General features: G+C 36.3%; 3 protein-coding genes across 8 annotated transcripts in view; 1 reads left to right on the top strand and 2 right to left on the bottom strand.

The window, feature by feature from the left end:
• The window catches only part of LOC133517695 (RB1-inducible coiled-coil protein 1), a 31,594-nt gene extending 25,327 nt beyond the window's left edge, over positions 1 to 6,267 (bottom strand). Inside the window, exons 1-3 of one of the 2 annotated variants that reach the window (XM_061851063.1) lie at positions 6,004 to 6,267; positions 1,614 to 1,765; positions 1,019 to 1,209 (exon numbers count right to left, since the gene is read on the bottom strand). In XM_061851063.1, coding sequence (XP_061707047.1) covers positions 1,019 to 1,209; positions 1,614 to 1,681 — 259 coding nt within the window. In that variant the 5' untranslated portion in view covers positions 1,682 to 1,765; positions 6,004 to 6,267. The remainder of the gene's footprint in view (positions 1 to 1,018; positions 1,210 to 1,613; positions 1,766 to 6,003) is intronic. The other variant, XM_061851064.1, reaches the window with a different exon arrangement.
• A 5,255-nt stretch (positions 6,268 to 11,522) lies between these two features.
• LOC133517690 (glucose-6-phosphate 1-dehydrogenase) lies at positions 11,523 to 14,140 on the bottom strand. The gene has a single exon (XM_061851052.1). The coding sequence runs from the start codon at positions 13,933 to 13,935 to the stop codon at positions 12,451 to 12,453; it is 1,485 nt and encodes a 494-aa protein (XP_061707036.1). The 5' UTR covers positions 13,936 to 14,140; the 3' UTR covers positions 11,523 to 12,450.
• Positions 14,141 to 14,947: 807 nt separating this feature from the next.
• Positions 14,948 to 26,696, top strand: part of LOC133517691 (protein ultraspiracle homolog) — a 58,147-nt gene continuing 46,398 nt past the window's right edge. For 3 of the 5 annotated variants that reach the window (XM_061851053.1, XM_061851057.1, XM_061851056.1), the window contains exon 1: positions 21,199 to 21,526. Coding sequence is in view for 1 of the 5 variants with exons in the window: in XM_061851058.1 (XP_061707042.1) it covers positions 15,236 to 15,257 (22 nt within the window). In the remaining 4 variants the exon portion in view is untranslated. Of the gene's footprint in view, positions 15,258 to 21,198; positions 21,527 to 26,696 lie in introns of those variants that run through there. The other 2 variants (XM_061851058.1, XM_061851054.1) reach the window with 2 other exon arrangements.

The following is a 26,696-nucleotide window of genomic DNA, read 5'->3' on the forward strand; positions in this document are numbered from 1 at the left end:
GAAACCTAAATAAAATACTATTCTGTACATAACACTTAACATTATTTGCTGCTTACAATGTCTGCATTATCTCATGAAAACTCTCTCGATTTTATTCAACATTTTTCGACGCAAGACACAGAGTTGATATTACCTAGGTACCATGTACTGTACGGTACAGGATAATTCAGCACTTTGTGAAGCCTGATTCCAAAAAAGAATAGGTATTATAGAAAATTATCAGACATATCACAATATCTATCACTTCAATCATACTAACACACCAAGGTTAAAAACTAGCTAAACCTATGAGGGCAGAGATGTTTGTCTAAATGACGAAAAGACGCCTAATTGAGGTGGTCGATCGTGCTACATTACCAAAACATTTTATCTCGTACATAGATTTGAACCTTAATACTATCAGTCTATCACAAACACAGTCGGGCAGCGGACGGCGCGGCAAGCGGCCGCTACTGTCGTCCAAAACAGATTCATTCATGTGTATACATTTTGATCGTGCCGCTCGGAGCCGATACAATATGAGCTAGTGCTGCCCTCTGGCGTCCGTATACGGGAAAAAGTAATGCCGTGTGAACCTAGCCTAATTGTTTCATCGCGTATTTAAAATGCATCCCTACGTTTCGAGCCCTTTACAGTGCAGCGCTCGTTGCCAACGGGAGACGCTCAATCCAAACGATCGGAAAATATTTTAAATTTATTAAACGCGATATAATGCAATCAAATAGTTTTATTTATAATTAAGTAATTTATTTTATAAGCAAGTAGTTCGGTTACCACGTTAACCGAAGACAATATCATATACATATAGCGGGTTGTTTTCGTTTATCTGAAAAAAAATTGCTTCTACTTAAATGGAGTTCAGTAAGCAACAGAGCTTTTTAATAGGTTCCAATAAAATAAAATAAAAAAATATATATTAATCATAGATAGATACAACAAAAATTAACCCCGCTACCCTTTGTTAGCCTTCCTCATGCATTTTTTATGCATATATAATAAAAAAATTCAAAGGGCTTACTGGATTGCTTCAAATGGCTCTCCTTCTCCGATGGTTTGCTAAACATGTATATGGGGTTTGTGTCCGTGCCGGCACTATACGAAGACACCATGTGGTCAGACTGCAGCACCTCCCCCCCACTTACTAGGAGAACTAGGGAGCTTGCGGCTATTTTTGTCTTTCTTTCTATCGCTGCTTTTAAACTTGACACACTGAAAGAGAAAAACTAACTCGATACTTAGTTAAAATAAAGATAACATTTATTGCTGAGCTGAGCTGTAGACCAGGCGAACCCCCTTAGAGCTAGATTTACAATAAAATCCATATAATTATTGAACCTAATCACAAAATTACGTAAATTACACAAAAATCAACTGAGAAATACAACCTGCAGAGGACATACAAAATCATTTGTGCCCAAGCTGAAACAGGAATGCTTCGCTCGCGCTGTGACTTGCTTTGTCAAAAATGTGTCATGTACCTCGAATAGCAGTATAATAAATAGCACCAACAAGATGCACAAAAATTGATGTTTGTATCATATTTTTTCAATAACAATAAGCATCTATGTCAATGAAGAAAATTAATGTATCTAATATAACTAACTAGAACTTACCTCTGCAGCGTGAGATTCATGTCATATGTGGTCATCTGACCAGCGTCCACATGGAAAACATACAACATTTTGGCAGTTCAATATTGCTTCCAACTAAAATCAGTTCTGTGTAATCACCTCCTTACTGCTTACATTTGCAATGTATCCTCACACTGCAACAAAACAAAACAAAAATATTTTTGACATTATTTGTTGTTGTTCCGTTTATAAGGCAAAGCAGAGTTGGTCTCAAGATAAAGTATGAGTATCTCTCCTGTCAGTGTGAATGTGTGAATGATAGTTTTCATTTAGTTTTCATTTTTTTTTTTAGTTTTCAGGTGCCGTTTACCTACAATAAATAAAAATGCTCCATACAACACAACTTAAATTCAAACCCACGATTATTGTGATATCAATGTGAGGAAGACTGTCACATTCCAAATTAACATATGTTGCATTTTCGGTTATAACAGATTATTTTGGCAAAATTTCATAACCAATTATTGGAAACTTAAATAACCGGTTACGGTTATATTCGGTTCTTTATTTAAGACTTAAATTCTATGAATTGAACTTCGAAGGACTTGACTACAAAATTCTGCCTTTTTTGCTGGTGACGCCTGTGACTATAATTTTTGTCATTCGTGTACTTTAATGACGAAAATATACCAAATTTACTTCCCTTATCTATGAAATATTTTGATTCGATATTGTATCAAATCTAAGGTCATTATTTCACTTTTACTGTATTTTGTGTGTTTTATTAAAAAACGTAGACTTAAAGTCACATTCCCTAATACTGTACGTTAATTTTCGTTTTTTTTAATTACTTGATTGTAAATTTATAATATTTTGTCGAAAATAACCATAACCGAAACTGATTATGAATGAAGTTTGGCCAATTATTGCATTCCCTAAGTTCTGGGCACCAAGCGTCGCGTAAGCGTAATGGTTTTATAAGCAAAATCTAATTAGTTGAAATCATGTAGTCAGGCCAGCCCCAGGTGTATTCAGCGGATGTATCAACGATCTTACTTTCTCATCAGATGAAGAATTTTTGCTGTTTGATTATGTCAGAAGGTTTGTTTTTACATATGTATTACGCTATGCCTGTCGTTATGACGACAGAAATCTCATACGCTACGCTACGATGACGCTTAGTGTGCGGACTTGTTTGAAGTTTTTCATGCCCATAGCACTGTCGTTCTTCGCGGGTATTACAATATGCTTACACTCCGTGTGCTGAGGGCCCAAAGCAAAGCCTGTGGGCCTAAGGAAACGCTCAGTGTGTAATCTATGGACCAGGATATTTGTAGGTTGTAACAATCACAACCTCTAGGTAAATTTCTATTTAATGCGAAAATTGCGTCTTTTCACGCTCTCCAGCAACAAACGGCATGTTCCATCTTCGTGGAAGACGGCCCTTGTGCATCCCGTGCCAAAAAAGGGCGATAGATCGGACCCATCGAATTACAGGCCTATCGCTATCACCTCCCTTCTCTCTAAGGTCATGGAGCGTATAATTAACGCGAAGCTCCGGAGATACCTAGAGGAACACGATCTGATCAGCGACCGCCAATATGGCTTTCGCCATGGTCGCTCGACTGGTGATCTTCTAGTGTATCTCACACACCGCTGGGCCTCGGCCATTGAGAGTCAAGGTGAGGCATTGGCAGTTAGCCTGGATATAGCGAAGGCGTTCGATCGGGTCTGGCATCGGGGTCTCTTGTCGAAGTTACCATCATATGGATTGCCGGAGGGTCTATGCGAGTGGATCGCTAGCTTTTTGTCCGGCAGACGCATACGAGCCGTAGTAGACGGAAGCTGCTCTGATAGCATGGACATTAACGCTGGCGTTCCGCAAGGTTCTGTGCTATCCCCAACGCTGTTTCTGCTGCACATCAATGACATGTTGTCTATCGGCGATATTCATTGCTATGCGGACGATAGCACTGGGGATGCCTTTTACACAGGCCGCGCTAACATCCCTCGTTCTGAGGTGCTGGAGAGCCGTGAAAACCTTGTGTCGGATATTGAGAGCACTCTATCCAGAGTTTCGGTGTGGGGTCGGGATAATTTAGTCCGGTTCAACCCCACAAAGACACAAGTTTGCGCGTTTACCGCTAAAAAAACCCCATTTACTGTGGTCCCACAGTTCCAAGGCACAACCCTTACCATGTCAGGGAGTATTGGGATCCTCGGTGTCGACATCTCCAGTGACGTCCAATTCCGTAGTCATCTGGCAGGGAAGGCTGCGCTGGCATCTAAAAAACTCGGTGTGCTCAATAAAGCAAAGCGATACTTTACTCCAGGGCAAAGACTGCTACTTTATAAATCGCAAGTGAGACCCCATATGGAGTATTGCTGTCACCTTTGGGCAGGAGCACCTGGATGCCAGCTTGGGCCCTTCGACTCAGTTCAAAGACGTGCTGTACGAATCGTCGACGATCCCAAACTCACAAGCGGTATTGAACCTTTAAGTCTAAGGAGAGACTTTGCCTCCTTATGTGTGTTCTACCGCTTGTACAATGGGCTGTGCTCTGAAGAATTGTTTGACATGATGCCCACGGCTACTTTCTATCACCGCACCGCCCGCCGTCGGCAGGGTGTTCATTCTCACACCCTAGAACCTAAATGGTCACGCACTGTGCGGTTTAAGAGGAACTTCCTCCCGCGCACGCTCCGGTTGTGGAATGAGCTACCTGCCGAGGTTTTCCCGAGGGTCTACAGTATGAGGTTCTTCAAAAAAGGAGTGTACAGATTTTTAAAGGGTCGGCAACGCGCTTGTAACACCTCTGGAGTTGCAGGCGTCCATAGGCTACGGTGACTGCTTACCATCAGGCGGGCCGTATGCTTGCTTGCCACCGTCGTGGTATAAAAAAAAAAAAAGAAAAAAAAAAAATTAAAAACTGGCATCTGATAATGTTTTAACAGTGCATTGTACACTGGATGTTTAACTCAAAATTTAATTTCTAGTCAGGGCAGTTATGCTGTCACTTTGTACAATGTACTGCACATTGGGCGGCATGAGGTTAAACAATTAATTTACATAAGTTGCTGTATCAAATGAAAATTTTGTGTAAAATATTTGCAAATCGTTGTTGAATACCATTTTCTTATAAGTAAATGAAAAAGAAACTAAATTTTCTACCTCCAAACATTGTCAATGGAAATATAGCTTTAAAAGTATATGTAATAGGGCATTTCTTTGTTTCATAGTTGTAGTGACCTATGTATATTTATTATCCAAAAAGAAAACAATAAGAAACATGAGTGTTTTAACACATTCACTGCCAGACAAAAAACGGCGCACTACCCCAGAAACCGGTGGTCTACAGCTGCATACAAAGCAACCCGCCCAGCGGGTTGTCTGGCATCTGAACAAAGTTCACGAACGCCCATCAGGTGGGTTCCCGGCAGTGAATGTGTTAAAGATTGTCACACTAGCAGACATCACCATGGCTACAAGAAAAAGTTTAATGGCTGATAAGATATTTTAGTTAAGTATAATTAATCAAATAATCAAAGATAAGATGACAATTACATAAGCAAGTAAAGTAATGAAGCAAAGCAAAATAGATGTTAATTCACTTTAGGTTATAATAGGAAGAAAGTTTGAGAAAATAATATGCTTATACCTGTAAACAAACAATTTTTTATCATAACACCTAAATCTTTCTTGATTAGAGCTAACCAATGTTTATCTGTATGACTCATTGTTTTTAAAAATATGTGTAAACAAGTTCATTGATGTTTTTAATTCATTTATATCATTAATTACCGTGCTATTAAGTAAAATGATATTTTAGTCCTTATTTCCTCATATAATCATAAATATTTAAAATGTCCATTAAAAACCAAAATTATGGTTGATCCTGAAAGTATATGCAGTAAAGACATCAGTTTCTAAACAGGTAATAAGTTCTCAAATTTAGACATATTAATTTGTAAATAAACTCACTACTGTCATGGTCTCCTTACCAAAGTACCTATTTTATCTCTAACATGAAATCAATGCGTGCTCGATATCTGCGCGCAAATTTACCTTAAATAGTCGTCTTTATCTTACTGACCCCAAATATCAAAATTGTATTATGCCAGCATGACTATCAATAATAAATACTGCTGCTAAAAGTAGTGGGATGAAAAGTTGAAACAGATTATTTAAACAGGCGCGCGCTATTATAATCCGCCTAAATAAAGGCCATGCGCAAAATAAATAACACCTATGCTTGTACTCACCTAAAATAAACAACGTCATTAATGTTATGATAATATTAAACATTGATTCCATTAAATATTAATAATTTCAACCAAAAAGACATGCTAAATACATATGTAATAAAACAAAGTGCGATTACTTTATAGTGTAATATTTTTTGCGTTTGAACAACAAAGATTCTGTACTTACACAAACACATATCGTAATCGACCATCCAGCTTTCAGTAGGCACTGTTAGTGTTACATTGTTTGATTTATGATACATATAGAATCATTTTGCACTGTAATCCAGTAATATCAAGTAGAAGCCAGTCAATTACACTAAAATAAAACGCACTGACTACAGTTGAAGCTCTTGAGGTCAACAGCAAAGCAACCACCATTGCTCGATAATCGCAATAATCAAAAACTCAGCTGACAGTTTCAGTGCTGCCACACTTCAACTTCCGAAAACTACCAAAATAATGTATGCTATATAAATTTGTCATTTTCTGACGACACTTCATGGCGAGTTTGTCGAGCCTCTCACGCATGAGTTGTGCTGCCACCCCGCGACAAGCCAAAGATTGGCTTCTCATGTGGATACACTTCTTGGTCAATGTACACCACATGTACGGTCAGCTGCAGAGAAAAAGTACCCCCCCTGCAAACAAAACTTCTATGCAGGGGGGGAACTTTTCTTTGCAGCTGACTGTACATTATCCGGTAGGATTGAGTACGTTTGAGTTTGTCAATTCAGTGACCGCAAAACATATAGTGCAATACAGTGCCATCAGGGGGCTACCACGAAAATCGAATACCTCAAATTGCAGGGATATTTCTCTTTTACTCTCACTAAGACGTAATTAGAGTGACGGACAAAAATGCCCGCAATTGACGAACTTTGATTTTCACGGCTATAGTCCTGGTTGGCACGTTTTTGTAAAGACTGCTTTTCTGCTAAACCCACATTGCCAATTACACTCACACTTTATCAGAGCCGATTTCGGGTCCAAGCAAAAGTATTTTTCCGTTTTACCAAATATCTATCCTTTACAATATTTGGAATGTAAAAAAATGGTTCATATCCGAAAATATCAAACGTTGAACATTTTTCGCAATTAGAGACAAAGTATTTTTTACATTTCAAATATTGTTAACGATGTGTTGATATTTGGTGAAACGGAAAAATATTCTTGCTAGGGCCCGACGTCGGGCCCGAGTGTACAGTAAAATTTTGAATAAATATAACGACATTTTTTTAATAATACCGTGCTAATTTAAAACGTAACTGCATTCGACTTTCATAACAAAATACGTCTTTTTAGATTAAGAGGATAATAAGGATGATGTTATGCAAAACGAAGTAGATTATTTTATTAACTTATGTTTGATTTAGATATTTTCTATATTATAATAAATTCCTTCTTATAGATTTGAATTTTCCTTATATATTTCATAGGATGGAGCTATAAAAAACTACCTAGTTATTTCAAATTAATAATCAAATTTGGTATTGTCAATTTACAGTGTAGGTAGTAATTTGTTATACTTTACAATCCGATTCCCACAAGATGCTATTCGCAGCGAACTATGGAAAAAAGCTGTCCTATTAGAGAGACATGAAATTGATTGGATGCCTGGCAAGAGATCTAGAATATGTTTTAGTGATTCCAAAGATGAAGATTTCAACTTGTCAAAAAAGGGTTCACACAGCTTAATAAAACCGCTGTTCGTTCAATGGTTCTTACGGCCGCTCTATGACTACCAACCCGTGAGATAACCATACCCGGTCTCCTATGTGAAGTATATGTAGATATTATTTCTGTCACTCTTTCAATGAATTTGTTTGACAAATACACACATAGGGTTTGAGATCCGGATATCCGGATATCCGAAATATCTGGATATCCGTCAAATATAAGATCCGGATCCAAATAGTCATAGGATCCGGATATTTCGGATATTACGGATCCGTTAAATATAGTCATAGACCTATAGCAGAATCAGTTTTCGAATGTAATTTATGAATGATTTCATACCATTTTGTCATTTAAATATAGTATTTTCATATATTTAATCAATTCGAATACTTACAGCACATCAATTATGATAAGTACATCACGTCACGCAGTAACGTCATAAAATGAATGCGAATGTTGCTTAATCTAAACAGTAGTAACAGAAAAAGTTTTTAAAACTACCTATCTGAATACCTCCTGACTGAAATAACGGTAATTCTGGACACAAGTTCTATAACGCAGGATATGAAAATTCGACCAAAATGACATTCTTGAATAACGGTAATAAATAGTGAATTTCTAACAAACTGAATAAATCAATAATATGATACATTGTGAATTATCTTTCTTACTCTGGTATTTCTTTCATTTTCAATTTACGAGATACTGAAAGTGCATAATGTCGGATTTCATGATTTTCTTTATTTTCGTGAAACATAAAAGCATTGTTTTCACACCCGTCTTCTTCCATACGTTTGCCTCTCAATTGTTTCGATTTGTGGTTGGCGTTACTTTGAGAATCTATGCATCTAAAATAATGACACATTGAGAGGTATTTATTAGATACGACGTTTTGCCTATAATTTTAGTAACAATACTACGTTTCGGATCTGAACTTTAGACCTTATGTCTAAAATAATCAAAGTGTTGAGTGTAAGTAAGTCAATACGACTTTATGTCTCTCTATTACTGTTCAATTGGGAGAAATAATAAAAACCGGGTCTAATAAATTTAGCATAAATACCGCCTTTTTAAATATTAACTTACTATTACTTATCTAAAATAAAAGGTAAAAGGCTTTTCTCAATAAAAAAAGACTGGTATATTTAGCCCACAAAGTACGTGAAATGATGGCAAACCAAAGTGCCAATTGTGTTTTGGCTCTCCTGAGAAGTTAACTTTTTCAAATCCGACCATATGGAACTCGAGGTGAGAATTATTATTTTTTACAGTAATTATTACCAGGGTTTCGCTCAGTCGTCTACTTAGAATACCATTACAACAGTGCTTATGAGTGTTGTTATCACTAATGTTGTTTCTGAATTATCGTATTGGGTCCCCTTCTTCTGTTTAAAGTAAAATAACATGCTCTACTGACTAACTAAAAATAATAATATTGATATGATTTCGCTCAACTTAGGTCATTATTGCAGTAACTAACCGGATTTCTATTATTTTTTTACTACTCGTATATAATGGAATATTGCTGTAATGCGGACTGAAAGAATGAGCTAGATATTTATTCTACGCAATTTACCACTATTTAACGACTATTTTTCAAAGGTACAGAAAGCAAGCTTATGTGATTTTATCAAACCGGTATAAAAAAGATAAATACTTTAATTTTTGACTAAAACCAGTCCGTTTTTGGACAATTCCTTATAGATTGTAACCTTTTTTTTATACCGATCCGTACTATCCGAATCCATCAAATTATAATATCCGAAATATCCGGATCCGGAAAATTGACGGATATTGCAAACCCTTACCCACATTTTCTGAAAATGTGGATCATTCGATTCCACCCTCTACGGTCATATACGGCTAAGACTTTTTGTCGAATCTTTCTTCTGTTGTGCATTTTTACTTGCAGTTGCCCAGAAATCTTTCCTCCGTCTTGCATTTAGACAACGCACGCAGAGATCACAAAAATACTTCTGTTGGAACTGAGAGTGGGGATGAGCTTTTATTGTCACTCAGCCTTTTTAAATATTCGTGTATCTATGTAAATTTTGCTGGCTTTACCTGAAGTACCTGATCGGGCTGAACGTGACTACGCTCTGCCATACAGATTGATAATAAAATATATCTAGCCATTAAAATACTTATTATAGCGGACTATGTTAACGTAACAATGAATATTTACTTATGTAGGGTTAGTATCTCATTTCATAAGAACATTTTAACTAGTTATTTTATAATCTGCACACAATTATTATACGTGGATTATTTGACTGGTTCTTCAAACTCTTATGACATAGACCTATCCCTGTCCACGTCATATTCTAATCAAAATATGAATCGTGAACTCTCAGCTGCCAGTACTTAGATCAAGACAGTTATTAGCGGATTAATATCGCTGATTGGTAGTTATTGACATTGTATGCAGTTCATCTTCACTTAGCTATGTACATTAGTGTAACAGAGATTACTATTATCAGTTTTGATTACAGGCTCTGTAAACGTATCCTGTATCCTCTTATTTAAATGTCAGCGAAATTGTGTATGTGTGCTAATTGTTCCGAGAATATGAACGATAATGTTCTCAAAAAATTATTGACTCCAAAGAAACTACCTATTAGTAGTTTCATTTTATTTATGGCAATAAATAAGTCCCGTAGCGTTTAGTTTTTGCATGGTAAAAATATAATTAATAATACACTACTGACATAAATTATACTTTTTTATTATTTCTAAAGTTTACGTATTCATTTAATAAATGTATTGGTAAATAACATTTACCGTATATATTTATAAATACTATTATCTTCATTTGTTTTTCGTAGTTTCCGTATCTGCAGAGAGCTTGGTGTGACAGCAACTTGGAGGAGGACAGCAAAGAGTATAGTAAGTATATATCTGACGGACCAGCTATAACCGCGAAAATCGAAGTTCGTCGATTGCGGGCATTTTTCTCTGTCACTAATTACGTCTTATTGAGAGTAAAAGAGAAAGATCCCCGCAATTTGCTAATTTCGGTTTTAGCGGTAGGCCCACAGGGCTATAACTGTCACTCTAATTAAGTCAGTAAAAGAGAAAGATCCCCGCAATTTGTGAATTTAAGTTTTCGCAGTAGGCCCCCAGACCGCACTCTATGCAATCATAGACCGATTGGGTAGGGGAGGCAATCCTAGACCGATTGGGTTGGGTGGGACTTTACAATTTTTTTTAAAGGAGGTACTAAATAGTACAAAAATATGGTACGGTTTTCATTTAATTTTATTTAGGTACACCTGCCATTCTGACTCTCACCTCCTACCCTAAATACATTTTCAGTCGAGCTCTGAGAGCTGTAGACCTCGCTTAAAAAATATACACCTACTTGACCTACTTCGTTGAGTCGTTATAACAGTGGATTCACAATGGTCTTAAGCGCCACATACTCTAATGGCGCTTAAGTCTTGTGCAAATTTCTGCCATTTGAACATTTTCTAAAAAAACGGAACGACAAAAAAATTTTATGTAACTATTGACGACCGGTCTGGCCTAGTGGGTAATGATCCTGCCTATGATGCCGGCGGTCCTAGGTTCGAATCCCGGTAAGGGCATTTATTTGTGTAATGAGCAATGGATGAGCACAGGTATTTGTTCCCGAGTTATGGGTATTTTCTTAGTATTTGTATATTATGTAATTATATATATCGTTGTCTGAGTACCCACAACACAAGCCTTCTTGAGCTGACTGTAAGGCTTAGTCAATTTGTGTAAGAATGTCCTATAATATTTATTTATTTATTGAACCTGCTTACAAAATTTCAGTATAATCGGTTGAGAAATGTGACCTGTCTAACAGAGAGTAAACAAAGAATATTAGATGTTAACCCCTTGAACCAGGTTAAGCAAGAACACGGAGTAGATATTTTAATAATTCAGTATACTGCAAATTGGTACCATTGCATACACTGGTTATTAGTATATTATTACACCATATAGGCATATAGGTATGTATATTAAGATAAGATGTTATACTACCAAATAAAAACAAGATTTCTGATAAGTTCAGTTTATTAACAATGTAAAGATTCAAAAAGCTTCAGACTCTACCCGTAGCAGCTATTTTATTATCAAATTACAGCATCATAAATAGGTATATCATCGTACAAATTCTTAACATTTTACTGGGACTTTTATTTTTAATAAATAAACTTAATTAATAATATGAACACACAATATTTTACCAAAATATAAATTATGCAGTTTGTAATACTAAAATATCTATGCATAATCATAATCGATATGCACATTTAGAGTGAGCATTCAGGGTTATTATTAAAAGTATTTAATTATCTCCAGTGGAAATACAATTTCAATTGATAAAACCCAAGTACATGTAAGAGCTATTATAAAATCTACCAGGTGGAAAGGAATTTTCATTTAATGACGATGTGATAAACACGTGACGGTCACGAATGAATGCAAGATATACAAGGTGAAATGGCATTTGACCTCTTGAATACCTATTTAAATGTTTCAGTATGCATCTACAAAACAATGTTACTACAATCACAGTCAATAAACCACATGGCAACAAATGTTTTCTAAACATATTTACCTACTTATTTGTATTTCTGAGTGAGAGCATCACAGTAAATACACCACTTCTTTGATAAAATCTATTTGATATATATATCAGTTTGTTAAAGAACTCGGTTGTAAATAAATTAATAAAAGGCACTTATTTTATTTGTATACAATAAATAATGTTTATATACATACAAAGGAATGTCAAATTGTGATGTAGAGAATGACTGAGAAGAAAATCATTTAACCTTAAAATGACCTTTGAAATAAGTATGATTGGAATGATTCAAATTATTTACTTAGCCAAAATTACTTTGTAACGTGGTTAAATTAAGAAAAAATAAGCTTTGAAAATAGTACCACCACCAAAAGCTGTCAAAAAATGTTGAGCAATTTAAGAGTGTATTGGTTTTTGCCACTTGTAGGAGCCAGAATACTTGAAGTTGTACTGAGACAGCCTGGCATCTGCCTCAGGAGGTCCCCTTGACCCATACACATATGGTACAGGCTTCACCCGCTGCTCTTCCAACTGTTTTAAGATAGGTGTAAAAATACGCCAAGCCTCCTTAAGCTCATCATTTCTTACAAAGTGCATCTGTGTTCCAGTGAATACATCCAGGATCAACCGCTCATATGCATCAGGGACATCAGTTTCCCTATAACGAGCGCTATAAGTCAAATCAAGCTCAGTTTCCACCAATTCAAACTTCATTCCGGGTGATTTTCCCATCATTTTAAGATACAAAGCTTCTCCAGGCTGGACTCTTATTACCAACTCATTTCTTTTGGTAGTGCCATTGAAAATGTCTCCAGGAACATCCTTGAACTGTATCCTCACTTCAGCTTTCCTTTCATTCAGTGCCTTGCCTGAACGTAGTATGAATGGAACACCTTGCCAACGAGCATTGTTGATCCAGAGTCCAGCCATGGCATATGTTGGTGTTATTGAATCTTTGGGCACTGTGGGGTCATCCAGGTAGCCCAAGGTCTCCTCTCCCTTACCATCAGGGTTGCCGACATACTGCCCCACTAAAATATCTTCCATAGTAATGGGTTGAATGTGTCTAAGCACCTTCACTTTTTCATCTCTGATATCATTTGGGTTTAATGTCACAGGTTTCTCCATAGCAACAAGGGAAAGTATCTGGAGAAGATGATTCTGCATCACATCCCTAACAATGCCAAAGTCATCAAAGTACCCACCTCTGCCTTCAGTGCCAAAAGGCTCCTTAAATGAAATTAAAATGGAAGCAATATTTTCCCTGTTCCAAGAAGGACTGAATATCTGGTTTGCAAATCTAGTAGTCAACAGATTCTGGACCATTTCCTTGCCCAAGTAGTGATCAATTCTGTATATCTGCTCTTCTTTAAACAAGCCAGCCACATGTTCACTTAATTTATCAGAAGATACATCATCTCGCCCAAATGGTTTCTCAATAATAACCCTGGTGTAGCCCTTGATGGAAATACAAGCATTTCTTATGTTAACAGTAACATCTTCAAATACTGTTGGTGGAACCGCCAGGTAAAATATCCTGTTGGCAACTGGTCCCTTTTCATACTTCGTTATTTGCTGGTTGAGCAATTCGTAGTCAACTCTTCTATCGTAAGATCCCGCTAAGTACTCGTTAGCTTCCCAAAATTGCTCGTACTTTTTTTCTTCACCGGCCCGCACTTTTATATACTTCTTACATTTTTCTCTTACCTCGGAAATTGATTGTTTGGTGCGAGCATAACCAACAAACTTTGTATTTTCCGGCAGAAGATTGTCTCGGTAGAGATACCAAATTGTAGGATATATTTTCTTTTTCGCTAAGTCTCCTGAAGCTCCTAGGAGTATGAATGTATGAGGATAGCGAAAATCCGTTTTGTTCTCCATTGTGGAATAGAAGCCCGTGACCTCCGGCGAATTAAAACTAACTAAACAATGTCAACCGCGTACCGTGGCACACTATTATTGACAATGACACTATCACAATGATACGCGTTTTTCTTTAGAATACCTATAACACAAGAAAACGCTTTAAAATCAGTGCCAAAGTTTGTGCTTCTAACTTTATAAAGTATGTTAAAATGTTTTCATTTACCAAAAATGTACCTTTATGTAAATGATTAAGTAGAGATATTTTCATTGGATAAGATCAAAAGATGCATGCCATGTATATTTTAATAGCCAATAAAGTTTAAGTAACGTGACAGCGGGAGAACATAGAACATACTAATTGGTATGACTGTCAATGACATTTATTTGACATTGAATTTTTTTGCTATAATTTTTAGTACGGCGTCCGGTTATGTGGTACATTATAATTAGGTAAGGTACAAAACTAATATCTTATTTGTTCAAATGATTTTTTTCAAGAACTTGCTTCATTAGATGTAGAATATGTATGTTTAACTTGCTGCTTACCATAAAATTACGAATTCAACATCCGAGGGCTCGGATACGCAAGAGAGGCAGATAACGTACATTTTATTATCTACCTCTCTATCACTTGCATATTCGCATATTCGAGCGATAGAGAAGTAGATAACTAAATTTCCATTTTTTTGTTCGACGGTATTCCCTCAGGGCTTACTAAAACACACTTGTCAATATAAAAAAAGCTTTTAAAATGCGCGAAATTCAAATCTCCTATTTTCTATGGTAGATCAACTCTAGAACTCTTTGGGTCAACCCTTCGCGCCTACATTTTTTAAGCCCCACTCCAGACTATGTGCATAAATCGCAGCCCAATTCGTGTGGAGAACATATCGTGACGACTTTGCTTTGTAAAACCGCGTCCAATTCGTTACACAGAAAGTGATACCACAATAAAAAATACTTGGAAGCCTTATTATTTTCTGAACGAAACTTTCGTGACGTGACGGACGCTCGTTAGGTATTTTATTTTATGTCAATTGTTCAATTGTGTACGGAAATAGTAGGATTTAGTAATGAAATCGTGATGATTTATTATTAATTAAACATATATCAACCTCTAAGTTTAAGAATAAGTTATATGTGTAATACATTTCATCGAATAATCATAGCCGTGAGTGTTACAAGCGAGTATAATTTCATTTATAGGTATATTTAGTTCAACGACCTTGTTACTGACAGGTTCATCTTTGCGACTGAACCGATACATGAAAGTGGTGTTATAGACGATAAATAAATTAGTTCTGTGCGAAGGAAGATGGAGCCCTCGAGAGACCCAGGCAAGTACATACTAATACTTATCATACAGTAAACTTCTATTCATAAACATTAAAAACATAGCTTTCTGCTTTGTTAACTCTTCAATGAGCTATTTGTATCAGTTAATGCGCTATCGTTAGGATTTATCTGCTGTACTATTTGTTTACGTCCTAATAGAGCATCCAATCAGAGTAATGTATAGTATGTATGTATTTCTAATTCCTTTATTCATACAATGTAATCATGTATCCTCTGTTAGAGTAATGTATTCCTGTTAATACTTTTCTAAGACTATCCCTGTTCCAGATCACATCTTTATTGAAATATCACTACAATATCTTATTTTAATCTGTATGCATCAGCTGCAAAAGCCAAATACATGATGAGGTAATACTGTCTTTGGAAATGCTTTCTACTAAACATGAATAGTATTCACTTCAAAAATGGTTGTTCATGCAAAGGTAGTCCAGCCTAGGTATTGTAGGCAAGCAGCATGACAGGACATAAATAGTTTACATGACCTAGACAACAAGTTTTCTGTGGAGTAGTTTGTTTACCATGTGTAGGTGTATAGAAACTCTATTATAGCAACAGTACAAATAGATAGAATACTGTGCTTACATTTGCTTTATTGTGTTATTCAATAGAATTTTCACTGTACTTCTGGATTGAGCATCCTAATGATGGTGTTTTCAAAAAAAAATTTTTGTAGCTTTCTGTTTTAAAGATAAAGATAGTTTATTTTTCAAGTAGGCATATTACAATGCACTTATGTCACTGCTAAATAAGATTCCAATCGGTCTAGTCTACTTTAACTTAGAGGCCTTTTGGCTTTCTGCAACAAGGAATGGGTACAATTTATTCAAATGACGAATTACCAACAAAAATAACAAAAAAAAAATAAGCAAACGACAAATAAAATTGTTGAATGATTATTATTATTTGAATAAATTATTGGTGGAATAATTTAATCATCAAATGAATTGCCATGAATAATTGTTTATTGTAATACCTTTTTAATTTTTCTCTGTGCAGCTATCTTCTATATTATAACTTGTTTCATTGAAAGTAATGTTTGAGGAGCTATAACTATCACTTCAGGAATTCTAATGTTCCTCATCATCAACTAATTCACTCATTTAAAAAAAATATATACCACGATGCTATAGGTTTAGAAAGATTTGGCAACTGTCATATGGAATGCACTACAACTAGTTATTCTTCTTCTTCCTCGCGTTGTCCCGGCATTTTGCCATGGCTCATGGGAACCTGGAGTCTGCTTGAAAACGAATCCCAAGATTTGGCATAGGCACTAGTTTTTACGAAAGCGACTGCCATCTGACCTTCCAACCCAGAGGGTAAACTAGGCCTTGTTGGGATTAGTCAGGTTTCCTCACAATGTTTTCCTTCACCGAAAAGCGACTGGTAAATATCAAATGATATTTTGTTAGTTAGTTGTGTTAGTTGACAAATATAAATTGTGTGCTGTGAGATTCACTTTGAAACAAACAACTGATAAGAAAATTTGGTTTTCTCACTCTTTTATATACCTACATATAACTATCTCTCTCTTTCTAGGGCAGGCTAGGCTTTGAGAATCATCCTTGATTTTTATACTTTACTCAGTTCACTCTATCAATTTATGGTTATTTATTTATGTATATATATTGTTTATATAAAGCAAAGCCATAGAAACTGCAGGGAAAGACTGGCTAAACAAAGCGGAAGACAGGCAAAAATGGAGAGAGTGGGAGGAGGCCTACACTCGAAGAGGGGTCCAAATTAAATGAATAAATAGTAGTAAAACTTCAAATGTAAAATGGGAAATTTGGACATAAAGGCTTTTTAATTTATATATGTATTTAAATGTTATTGGCTGCACAAGCGAAAACTTATTATGCATTCTCTATCAGTCAACCTTAAGATAAAGCAGAGAGAATGTGCGCAGTGCTACTAGCTACTACAAGGTACTACTTATTAAAAAATAACACAAAAGCTTATCTAAGGTTTAACATACATAAGCAACAAAATACTTATATACATAATACAAATAATACATACAATTCATATATATTGGTTTGACTTTAAGTTTAATGAATTCAAACAAATCATTCATAATTGTTGCTTTTTATAAACAAATCATCAGCCACCAATCAATAATTGAAGGCCATCCGAAATTTAATATTACTGCCAGTGTGTGGATTTAGTAAGTGGATCCTTTATTTAAGGTTGACTATACATGTTTAAGAGTTCATTCCTAATTTTTAACTCCTAAGCATTGAACATTGAACAAGCTAGATTAAGGATTATTATATGTAACTTTGTACGTCTCTGGGGTGTTTAACGTATTCAGTAAGTCCAAGGCCGCACAGAGGGTTATATACAATGCATGAAAATCAGGTGAAACCATTTCTTCAGATACCCAGCTGAGCTGATATCACCCTTTTACTACCATTTAAAACCTTGAACATCAGCTAGATGGCGCGCATTAATCCTGTCATGACTAACTAGATGGCGTTAATAGTACCATTGTTTATTTACATTTATAATATTTGTTTATTGCAACCATAGTCTTCATACAGTTCGTAAAAATAGAGTATCAAAGTATCTCATGGACCCTGGCAAGGGCCTAGCAAATTATTAATACAAACATTATATACAAACTATAGGTATTTTACAAATCTATAATATACAATAAAATTCGTTCTTAAATTATAACTAGGTTAGTATTGGTTAGATACTGTGTAATAACATTTCTCAGTAAAAACAATTTCAGAGAATTTGCAAAAAGACTAGGTATTTCTATTGTTTTTAAATGGTTGAGTATTTTATTATAAATTTTGATTGAGCTGTAGTGGGGACCTTTTTGATAAATACCTATCTAGGACAGATTCCGGAAGAATTATATTAAACTAACGTCGCGCACTCTTATTAGAGTTGAACAGATGTAAAGTCAGACCAAGCTAAGTTGGCAGCAATGAGAGAAGAATCACGAACAAGGTCTAAAACGAACTTTAAAAAATTAAAAACTTTAAAATTTTGTTTATACAATTAATTTTGTAGGTGATGAACAAAAATTAAAAAATGAAAATTGCTTTAAAAATGCGCAATTTTATTTTGAGGGAACTCGGCGATTACTTTTTATTTTTTAAAACTTACAACAAATTTAAAATTCCCGGTCCCGAGCACGCACATCCGTTTCGTTCACGATTCCGCTCAGTGAGAGTGGGAAAAGACCACGAATCTACGAGGCCTTAACTGTTTACTTCCGTATTTGTCTACAATGTAGTGACATACTATGTAAGTATGTAGACTCACACATACGGTTTTTTATTTTAAAGGTCATGTGGCTTGTTCGAGGTTGTGAGTATTCATGAAACTTTAGCTGTTCCGATATGGTTCAGATTCAGTATGTATTTAATTGGGGCTTGACCCATTCTTTTAATATTAAATTAAAAGTTGAATATTAAAATAACTCCCAAGCCAATTGTACCAATAAATAAAATTTGTATTAAGTAATCAAATTAAGTTGCGATCAGCAACGCAGTGTATAGCATATAGTATAGTAGTATAGTGTATAGTATAGCATAGAGTTGTTTTATATTTTAAGGGGTCACATACCTATATATTATTTAACCTATATACATACTTATACTACCGTACGACATAGATCAGTCACTGCAGAAATACCTAACGAATACGATCTACACTAGCTCCTCTTTCCACTTTTGGTTGAGTAGGTAAAGTTGTGTACAGAATATTTTGCTCTTCGTAAGATGAAATGGGGGAGCGGGAGATGACCGTACGAGATGCTCTTATAGAACTTTCAGTAGCAGTAGCAGAGAAAGCGTTATTATTCTTTGTCCTTGTCACAGTATCACTTTTCATATTTCCCACCATGAATTTAGCATGGTTAATGGTGGGTAACAAATAACCCGACCAAATTACGTAGGTGCCTGCCACTGACTGTACCTAAAAAAGTAAAAAAAATATAATATATCATCATCATACTTTCTAGCACCCTAAATTGTAACAAGCATTTTGATTTAGACTTTTAGAGACTCCGTCAAATAGACCGAGGGGGCGATTCTGGAATTTCGAGCGCTCTATTTCGTGTGGCTCGCTTAAATCATAGAGAAATAATTACATAGAGTGCTCACTCCGTACATCAGTTTTGTTACCAAAACGCTTATTATTTTCGTAGTCAACATTTAGCATCAAGTAGCGGAATTATCAGTACCGCTGCTTGACACTAGATGTCTCAAGTATTGTAACACTTTATTGTACATAAGGGACAGGCAGGAGACAATAAAAGGAAAAAATAATAATGTTGGCAATGTACAAAGGCGAACTTATCCTTTGTCAAGTGTCGCGACTGACGAAAATTGTATTGCTCAACAATTTAAAACTAATAGGTATTACAAGCAGGAGTTGAAATTTGAGTTCCGGTTATAATATTAGCTGAAAATTGTTGAGCATTACACTTTTCGTTCGTTGCAACGTAACATCTAATGTCTTCTTCTTCTTCTACCTCGCCTTTTTCCCGTTACGCGGGGTCGGCTTTCTCAATCATGCGACGCCATTTGCTCCTTTCTTGGGTGTCTTGTTCGCGGAGTCCCAACATCTTCATATCCTTTCGGACATTCGTCATCCAAGTTGTTTGGGGCCTTTCACTTCCCCTCTTTTTTGTAGCAATGGAAAGGCACTTTTTAACCACGTGATCGTCTGGTCTTCTCATTACGTGGCCGTACCATCTTAGTCTATAGCCTCAGAAATTTTATGGGTTATGGGAGCCACTTTGAAACTCCCCCTTATATGCTCGTTGCGCACTTTGTCTCTAAGGGTAACCCCGCCCGACCACCGCAGCATACGCATATCCGTTGTATGTAGCTTCTGCTGGTGAGCCTTGGTTTTCGGCCAGATTTCACATCCATAGAGTAAAGCTGGCCTCACAGCAGTTTTATAAATTTTTCCTTTGGTCTTAATAGGCATTTTGGTATCGCATACAACTCCGGTTAGCGTACGCCACTTGCTCCATCCAGATGTCGTCCTGTGTATGATGTCCGCTTCAATTGTCCCATTTTCAGAGATAACCGAGCCCAGGTATTTGAAAGTTTTTATTTGCGGGAGGTTTATGCCATCGAGCTTAATAGTAGCGTTGATGGAACTATTTGGGTTAAAATTGCAGATCATATATTCGGTTTTTGTTCTACTGATGCGCAATCCGTTGGTTTCTAGTGACTCTCCGTTGCTCGAGGTGTTCTTGAAGTTCGTGTGGGTCTTTCGATATTAGGACTACGTCATCGGCATACAAGAGGTTCCACGGTGTGGGTTTTTGTATTTTTGCAGTCAGATAATTCATCACTACATTGAAGAGTAATGGGCTTAGTGCACTACCTTGGTGTACACCTACTTTTATATTAGAGCTCTCCGAAAAGCCCGCTGGGCTCCTAACCTGTGTTTGTACATCCGAATACATATCTTTTATAAGTCGAACATAGCATTCATGAACCCCGTGAGCTCTTAAGGTTAAGGCTTGCCAATCTTGCCATATGATTGTTCTCGGTGCAACATCTAATGTCGACTACGAAAATAAAAAGCGTTTTGGTACTTTTGGTAACAAAACTGATGTATGGAATGAGCACTCTATGCTTACTTATTTCTCTATGCTTCAATATATCTCTATTACTAGGCATTTAAATGCTACTAATAGAATTGAAAACGAGTGGCCATTACCACTAGATTCCCAAGTTCTATTGCTCGTAGGTAGGTAGGTAGCTCAAAAGTATCAATTCACCGTTTTCCACATATTTTCAAGTAACGAAATTGGCGCTCGGAATTCAAAATTCGGCCCCTGCACCTTACCTGGACTCGGGTATTCTACGCTTAGTTTCATCGGTATAGTTATTATCATATAATGATGAGCCGTGACGTGATTCCACTGATTCCATCAAATTATACCGAAGGATGCAGTCAAAGGACGAGCACGTGTGTTGCGCTGCAAGTGATCGCGCGCGGGCGAGGGGTGCGCAGTCGTGTGCAGTGGACCACTCGACGTCGCACAAGGTCAAGGAGAATGATTAACAACGAAAATACAGCAAAACAAACGGCGGCGGCGCGGGGCTCGAGCGGGGACGCGGTCGGCACCGGCACGGCACGACAGTCAGAACAGCGACGCCGCCCGCACCGGCCGCGCGTCCTGCCGCCGCGACCGACGCACTATAAAATCGATGCACGATCCGCAACCGGCATTCAACGCCAACCTAATTCATACCCCGTAAATTTGATGGTAACAACTCGGCCCTCCTGACGTCACTGCGGCCCCTAGCGCTAGCGGTGGATGTGATGCATCACGGCGGCCGACGAATTGTCTTGGTCCTGTCAGATTAAGAAATTAGCGTCCAAGACCATGTCCTTATCAAATCTTGTTTTGATATGCGGTTTAGTCGCATACTCATTTTTGACAATGCAGCGAACGTTTAGACCCTAGGGAGCAAAAGTTGTGATGTTGTGAAGCTGAGTTAAGAGTGTAAACTTGTTATTAATACTTTGTTTGTTACGTTGGAACGATGCGCATATTGTGTTAATTCTAAATACCAGTTACATACCTATTTAGTATTGCAACAGTAATAATAACGTAGAAACTCAAATACCTATTTAAACTTACTTCTAAATGTCATTTAACATTTTGGCTAAAAACATGTTATGTGGCCTTTGAAGGACAGGACATCCTTTGTAGTTTTATTTCTAGCTTAGGTAGGTATATTATTTTACTAAAGTAGCTTTTAGCTAACTTAACTAATATATAGTTTCCAATATTGCTCATATTTTTGTTTAAATCTTATTGTTTATTTGACCTCCTTTTAGGCCTCCGTTTCAAAGAACAAACAAAATAGTTCACTTTCGTAATGGTTAAAAAATTATAGTAAAAAAAGAAAACTTAATATCTTACCATCGATTACCATCTGCGATGTGCCAATAAGATCAACAAGTAATTGACGGCTTTATCAATTAAGACAAGCCTACAAAGGGGTTTATTAAACCCCGTTTCATATTACAATATCATATCAAATTGATAGCTATGCTCGTTTATCAACGTCATCGTAAAATTAGTCCTCATAAAACTGCTACAATATCTACAAAACATTTTCGTTGTAAATTTTATCAGAAACACCTATACTTTATCAGTCATCAGTCGTAGAGAACACTGCAAGGTTGCAAGTGTGTTGACACTAATGTTTTGACTGCATTTATCTCGGCTCTATCGTTCTAGCCGCGTTGAATTACCATTCGTGCACTAGACGTTCTGAGGATCGTTCGAAGATTACTCGTTTCGATAGCTTGACGTCAGAGTGATGTAATAGACAACCAAAATCGTGCCAAAAAAGTCTGACGGGCCCCAAGGTACCATGTCACTCGTGTCACAAACCCAAAATTAAAATATGGTAGCGAAACGGGCTGTCCATACTTCATTACTTATTATATTTACTAATATTATTAATTTAAAAGCAATTATATCTATCTGTTTGACTCGGAGAAAACTTCAAGCCCTATATTAAGTATTCACATGGACTACGTAATTTGAAATAATTGCAATCAAAGGTCCGGTCCCAGTCCCTTAAAGCAAAACGCCTCTATAATTGAAATTATGGAACCGCTTCCAAATGCTATTTAGATTTAAGTGATTTTCTTAATTTTGCCTCTGTAATTGAACAAAAAGTGCTAAGAAGTTCCCTTATTTTAGCTTTTCTTATTACCTCTATTATTGAGACAAGTCTTACTTATTACCTCTATAATTGGATTAAAGTAGCAAGCAGTAAACATATTTTTAAAGCAATGTTATGATATGATTTATTTATCTCACAATATACAATTTCACTTAAAACTACGCGTGGTAAATTCTTAGGAATTTATATTGTGATTGTCGGTTTGTCTTACTTTATATACATAGGAAAAACATGTGACAATTAATAATTCATTTAAAATTACTAAAGTTTTTAAATTTCAATTGTATAAATAAATTCACCAAGAACGGGTCGTCATTAAGATAGAAAATAAATAGTAACAGTTACAGAAATAATGTCAGCATAAAAAATAATGTCACCATTAGGGTCGTTATTAAGCTAACAAAGAAGTAAATTATAGTAAATCTTAAAATACATATGTCGACAATATGCTTACTATTTAAATAAATCTAATTGGTAATGTCATAAAACTCTTTTATAGAATACAATGGGTTATCCAATAAAAAGTTTCTCAAACGGCTCTTAATTTTTTCATTAGAGGGCTCGTCTTTTAAGTCTTGGGGTAGTCGCTCGTTGGACCGATGCCACGCGGGTTTTTCCCTGCAAGTGCCATGCGACGCGGGACGGTTCTAAGTCGTCCTGTTGTGCGAATCACCTTGCCAGAGACGTTTACTTTCGAAAACGATGGCAAGTTGTTCCTCACAAACATTAAAACTTCGTACATATATAGTGAGTAGTGTGTCATTATTCGGTAGTTTACGAAAATACCCCTACATGAATGTCTTGTTTTAACGCCAGCCATGGCGCGCAGGGCACGCTTTTGTAGGATTAACACTCGATTCGCATCCGTCGAGTTCCTCCACATTATTGAACCATTAGACATTTGAGAGTGAAACATGGCAAAGTAAACCGATTTTAGAGCAATTTGTGATATGAGGGGTTTCAATTTTTGTAGTACGTATACGACACTACTCAGCTTATCACATAATTTGTCGACATGGCACTTCCAGTTCAGGTTAGCATCTATCATAAAACCAAGAAACCTGCACTCTGTACATAGCGGCATCGGGACGTCAGATATACATGGTGGTAGTGAGACTTGTCGTCCTGAAATAACCATAACGTTGGACTTGCTAACATTCAGCAATAGGCCATTAGTTGTAAACCACCGCTGCAGCTGCCTGCAAGTGTCATTAATTTTTTCACCTAGCTGTTCGTAGGTTTGCGCGCTAACTATTACGGTAGTGTCGTCCGCGAACAGCACTGGCAATCCTGTTGTAATAGCAGATGAAAGGTCATTGACAAATGTCAAAAATACGGTATTTCCCAGTGCCGAACCTTGAGGAACGCCCAAATTTATGTATCCAGTGTCGGATGCAAGTGTGCCGCTACCACCGATAGACAGCTTTACCACTTGCCTACGGTCCGATAAAAACGATTTAAACAATCGGTAAGCTACATCTGTTACGCCGTAGTTACATAATTTGTTCAGTATTAATTTATGGTTAATAACGTCGAAAGCTTTTGATAAATCACACATAATACGCGCCACCTTATTCCTATCATCCAGAGCCGTTACGATATGGTCATAGATTTTGTGTGCTGCTGTAGTAGTAGACCTTTTTTTCCTATATATAATGAAAACTTTGTTTTAAAACTGTCCAAATCTTTAATTAATACCAGAAACCAAAATACATTTTATTAATTGGGTATTAAGTAAAATAGTTTTGATAAGATCAAATACATACATACTTTTTACAACCCCATAAAACTTTCTTCCACAATTCATGCGATTTTTTTTCAATAGTTATTTGCTCCTCCATAAAAGAAATATGTCAGACCGCAACGTAACCTCTGTTAATGAACCCAACCCATTAAATGAAACAACGATTTTTTGAACCCCGTTAATTGGTACTGGGTAAATGGAAAACCTGGTTAATTGATACAAAATTGATGGTCCCTTGAGATATAAATCCAGGTTTCACTGTATTTATTAGCTTGGCTTATTATAGCTTACTGTGCTTGCGCTTGCGGCTCTGCCTAGTGGTTATTATTTTTCCTTCCAGGGATAGGCAGTAAAGTTGAATTTCCGCGGGCGGAGCCGAGAGCACAGTTTGATATATAATACTGTCTATCACAATCACAAATCAAACTTATGTCTATCCCTAGGGCTTAAGTTCATCAAAATCTGCTCAATTATTCATAGTTCAGGATTGGTTGCACCAAATTGTAACCGTTAAAAAGTTTGCAATTTTTTTTGTATGGGAGTTTTCATAGTTCTTTGCCGACTGTCGTTGATGGGAACTGGTCCTTAATCGTAAAAAGCCATTAACAGACAGACAGAGATTATAGTTGTACTTCCATTTCAGTTGTGATTCTGAAATTTCACTTTTTAATTCCGATCTCGTTGTAAATTTTTACTTAATCCTGTTTCTTCTTTCTGTTCTCCTCTCAACTATGTAAATTAATACCTACAACATAGCATGATTGTTAAAAGCCAATTTGTTAAATTTCTATTAGTGGTGGTTGCAGGAAGCATGAAAAGGTCAAATACGGCGTTGTCTGCACAAAACATTTCCTTTGACAGAGTTAATCTTTGTGTTCCTGACATGTATTTAAGAAGTGGAGCCACCCAGATTTTTGATGCCGGAAAACGATCCCATGTTCTTCCCTGGGACTCACACTATCTCTATACCAAATTTTAATTAAATTGGTTCAGCGATTTTAGCGTGAAGAGGTTTTTTTTCATATATTATATGTTTTTACTTCGGAATCGTGTAAATATCATACCATAAATAAATTCGGCATCCTCGATTTATATGAAAACGGTACCAAACTTGGCCTAGTACCTTAAATGTCTACAAACAAACAATGTGTGTGAAGAGTGTGTCACTGTGAACAAAGTCCTAATAAGTTTTCTTCAAACTGTATCTGCTCGTATCGTACTTGAAAAGGTAAAATGTTATACCTGTGCGGTTTAATCTTGATCGATTTGGTTATTTTATCAGCCACTTGTATTCAATATTTTTGCAAGTCGAAGTGCCTGTTTTTCACTTTTTATTATCTGGCAGCATTCAATCGTTTTCATCTAATAAAAGCCAATAAACTGTTTCAAATTTTAACAGGTTTTGTTTCTAAAAGATTTGCAATGGGTATAATAAAAATAAATATGCAATTTTCTTGTCAAGATCATAAATCTGGACCCGAAACTAAACTTGTTTTAGCTGCAAATAAAAAGGCGATCTTAAAATAAATTGTAATGTTCGCGTTAGCGTCGCTCGGTTTAATTTTTATAGAGCAGTTGTTCAAGACGATTGTATCATTGTCAAGGCCTTCTACTTTATTAGAATTCATTACCGCCCTCACGAGAACTCACTTTTAGAATACTAATAAGTTACTTAATTTCGTGTAACAAGCTAGTCGTTTCTTCTTAATTTGCTCTTTACATGTGCACTTGTTAAACTTACTGGCGATAGCAGGGTGTTGATAAGGCAATCATTATCTTTCTTTAAACTAAAATATTTGAAATATTATGCTTTTTGGTTAGTCTTGTGTATGCACGATTAACATTAACAAGATTTGTATCTCTATTGCGTTTTAGTTTATACTAAGTTGTTCTCGGAATCTGGCAATCCGTGAACTTGTTCGTAGTCATAGCGTGAGTCGTCACGCCGCGGTATTGCTTGCCGGCTTGGTCATGGCCAAGGTCTTCCG

Source organism: Cydia pomonella, chromosome 5 (assembly GCF_033807575.1).
Source record: "Cydia pomonella isolate Wapato2018A chromosome 5, ilCydPomo1, whole genome shotgun sequence".
NCBI classification, from domain to species: domain Eukaryota; kingdom Metazoa; phylum Arthropoda; class Insecta; order Lepidoptera; family Tortricidae; genus Cydia; species Cydia pomonella.

Coding starts and splice junctions, on each gene's coding strand:
- LOC133517690 (XM_061851052.1), bottom strand. CDS start 13,935: ATGGAGAACAAAACGGATTTTCGCTATCCTCATACATTCATACTCCTA.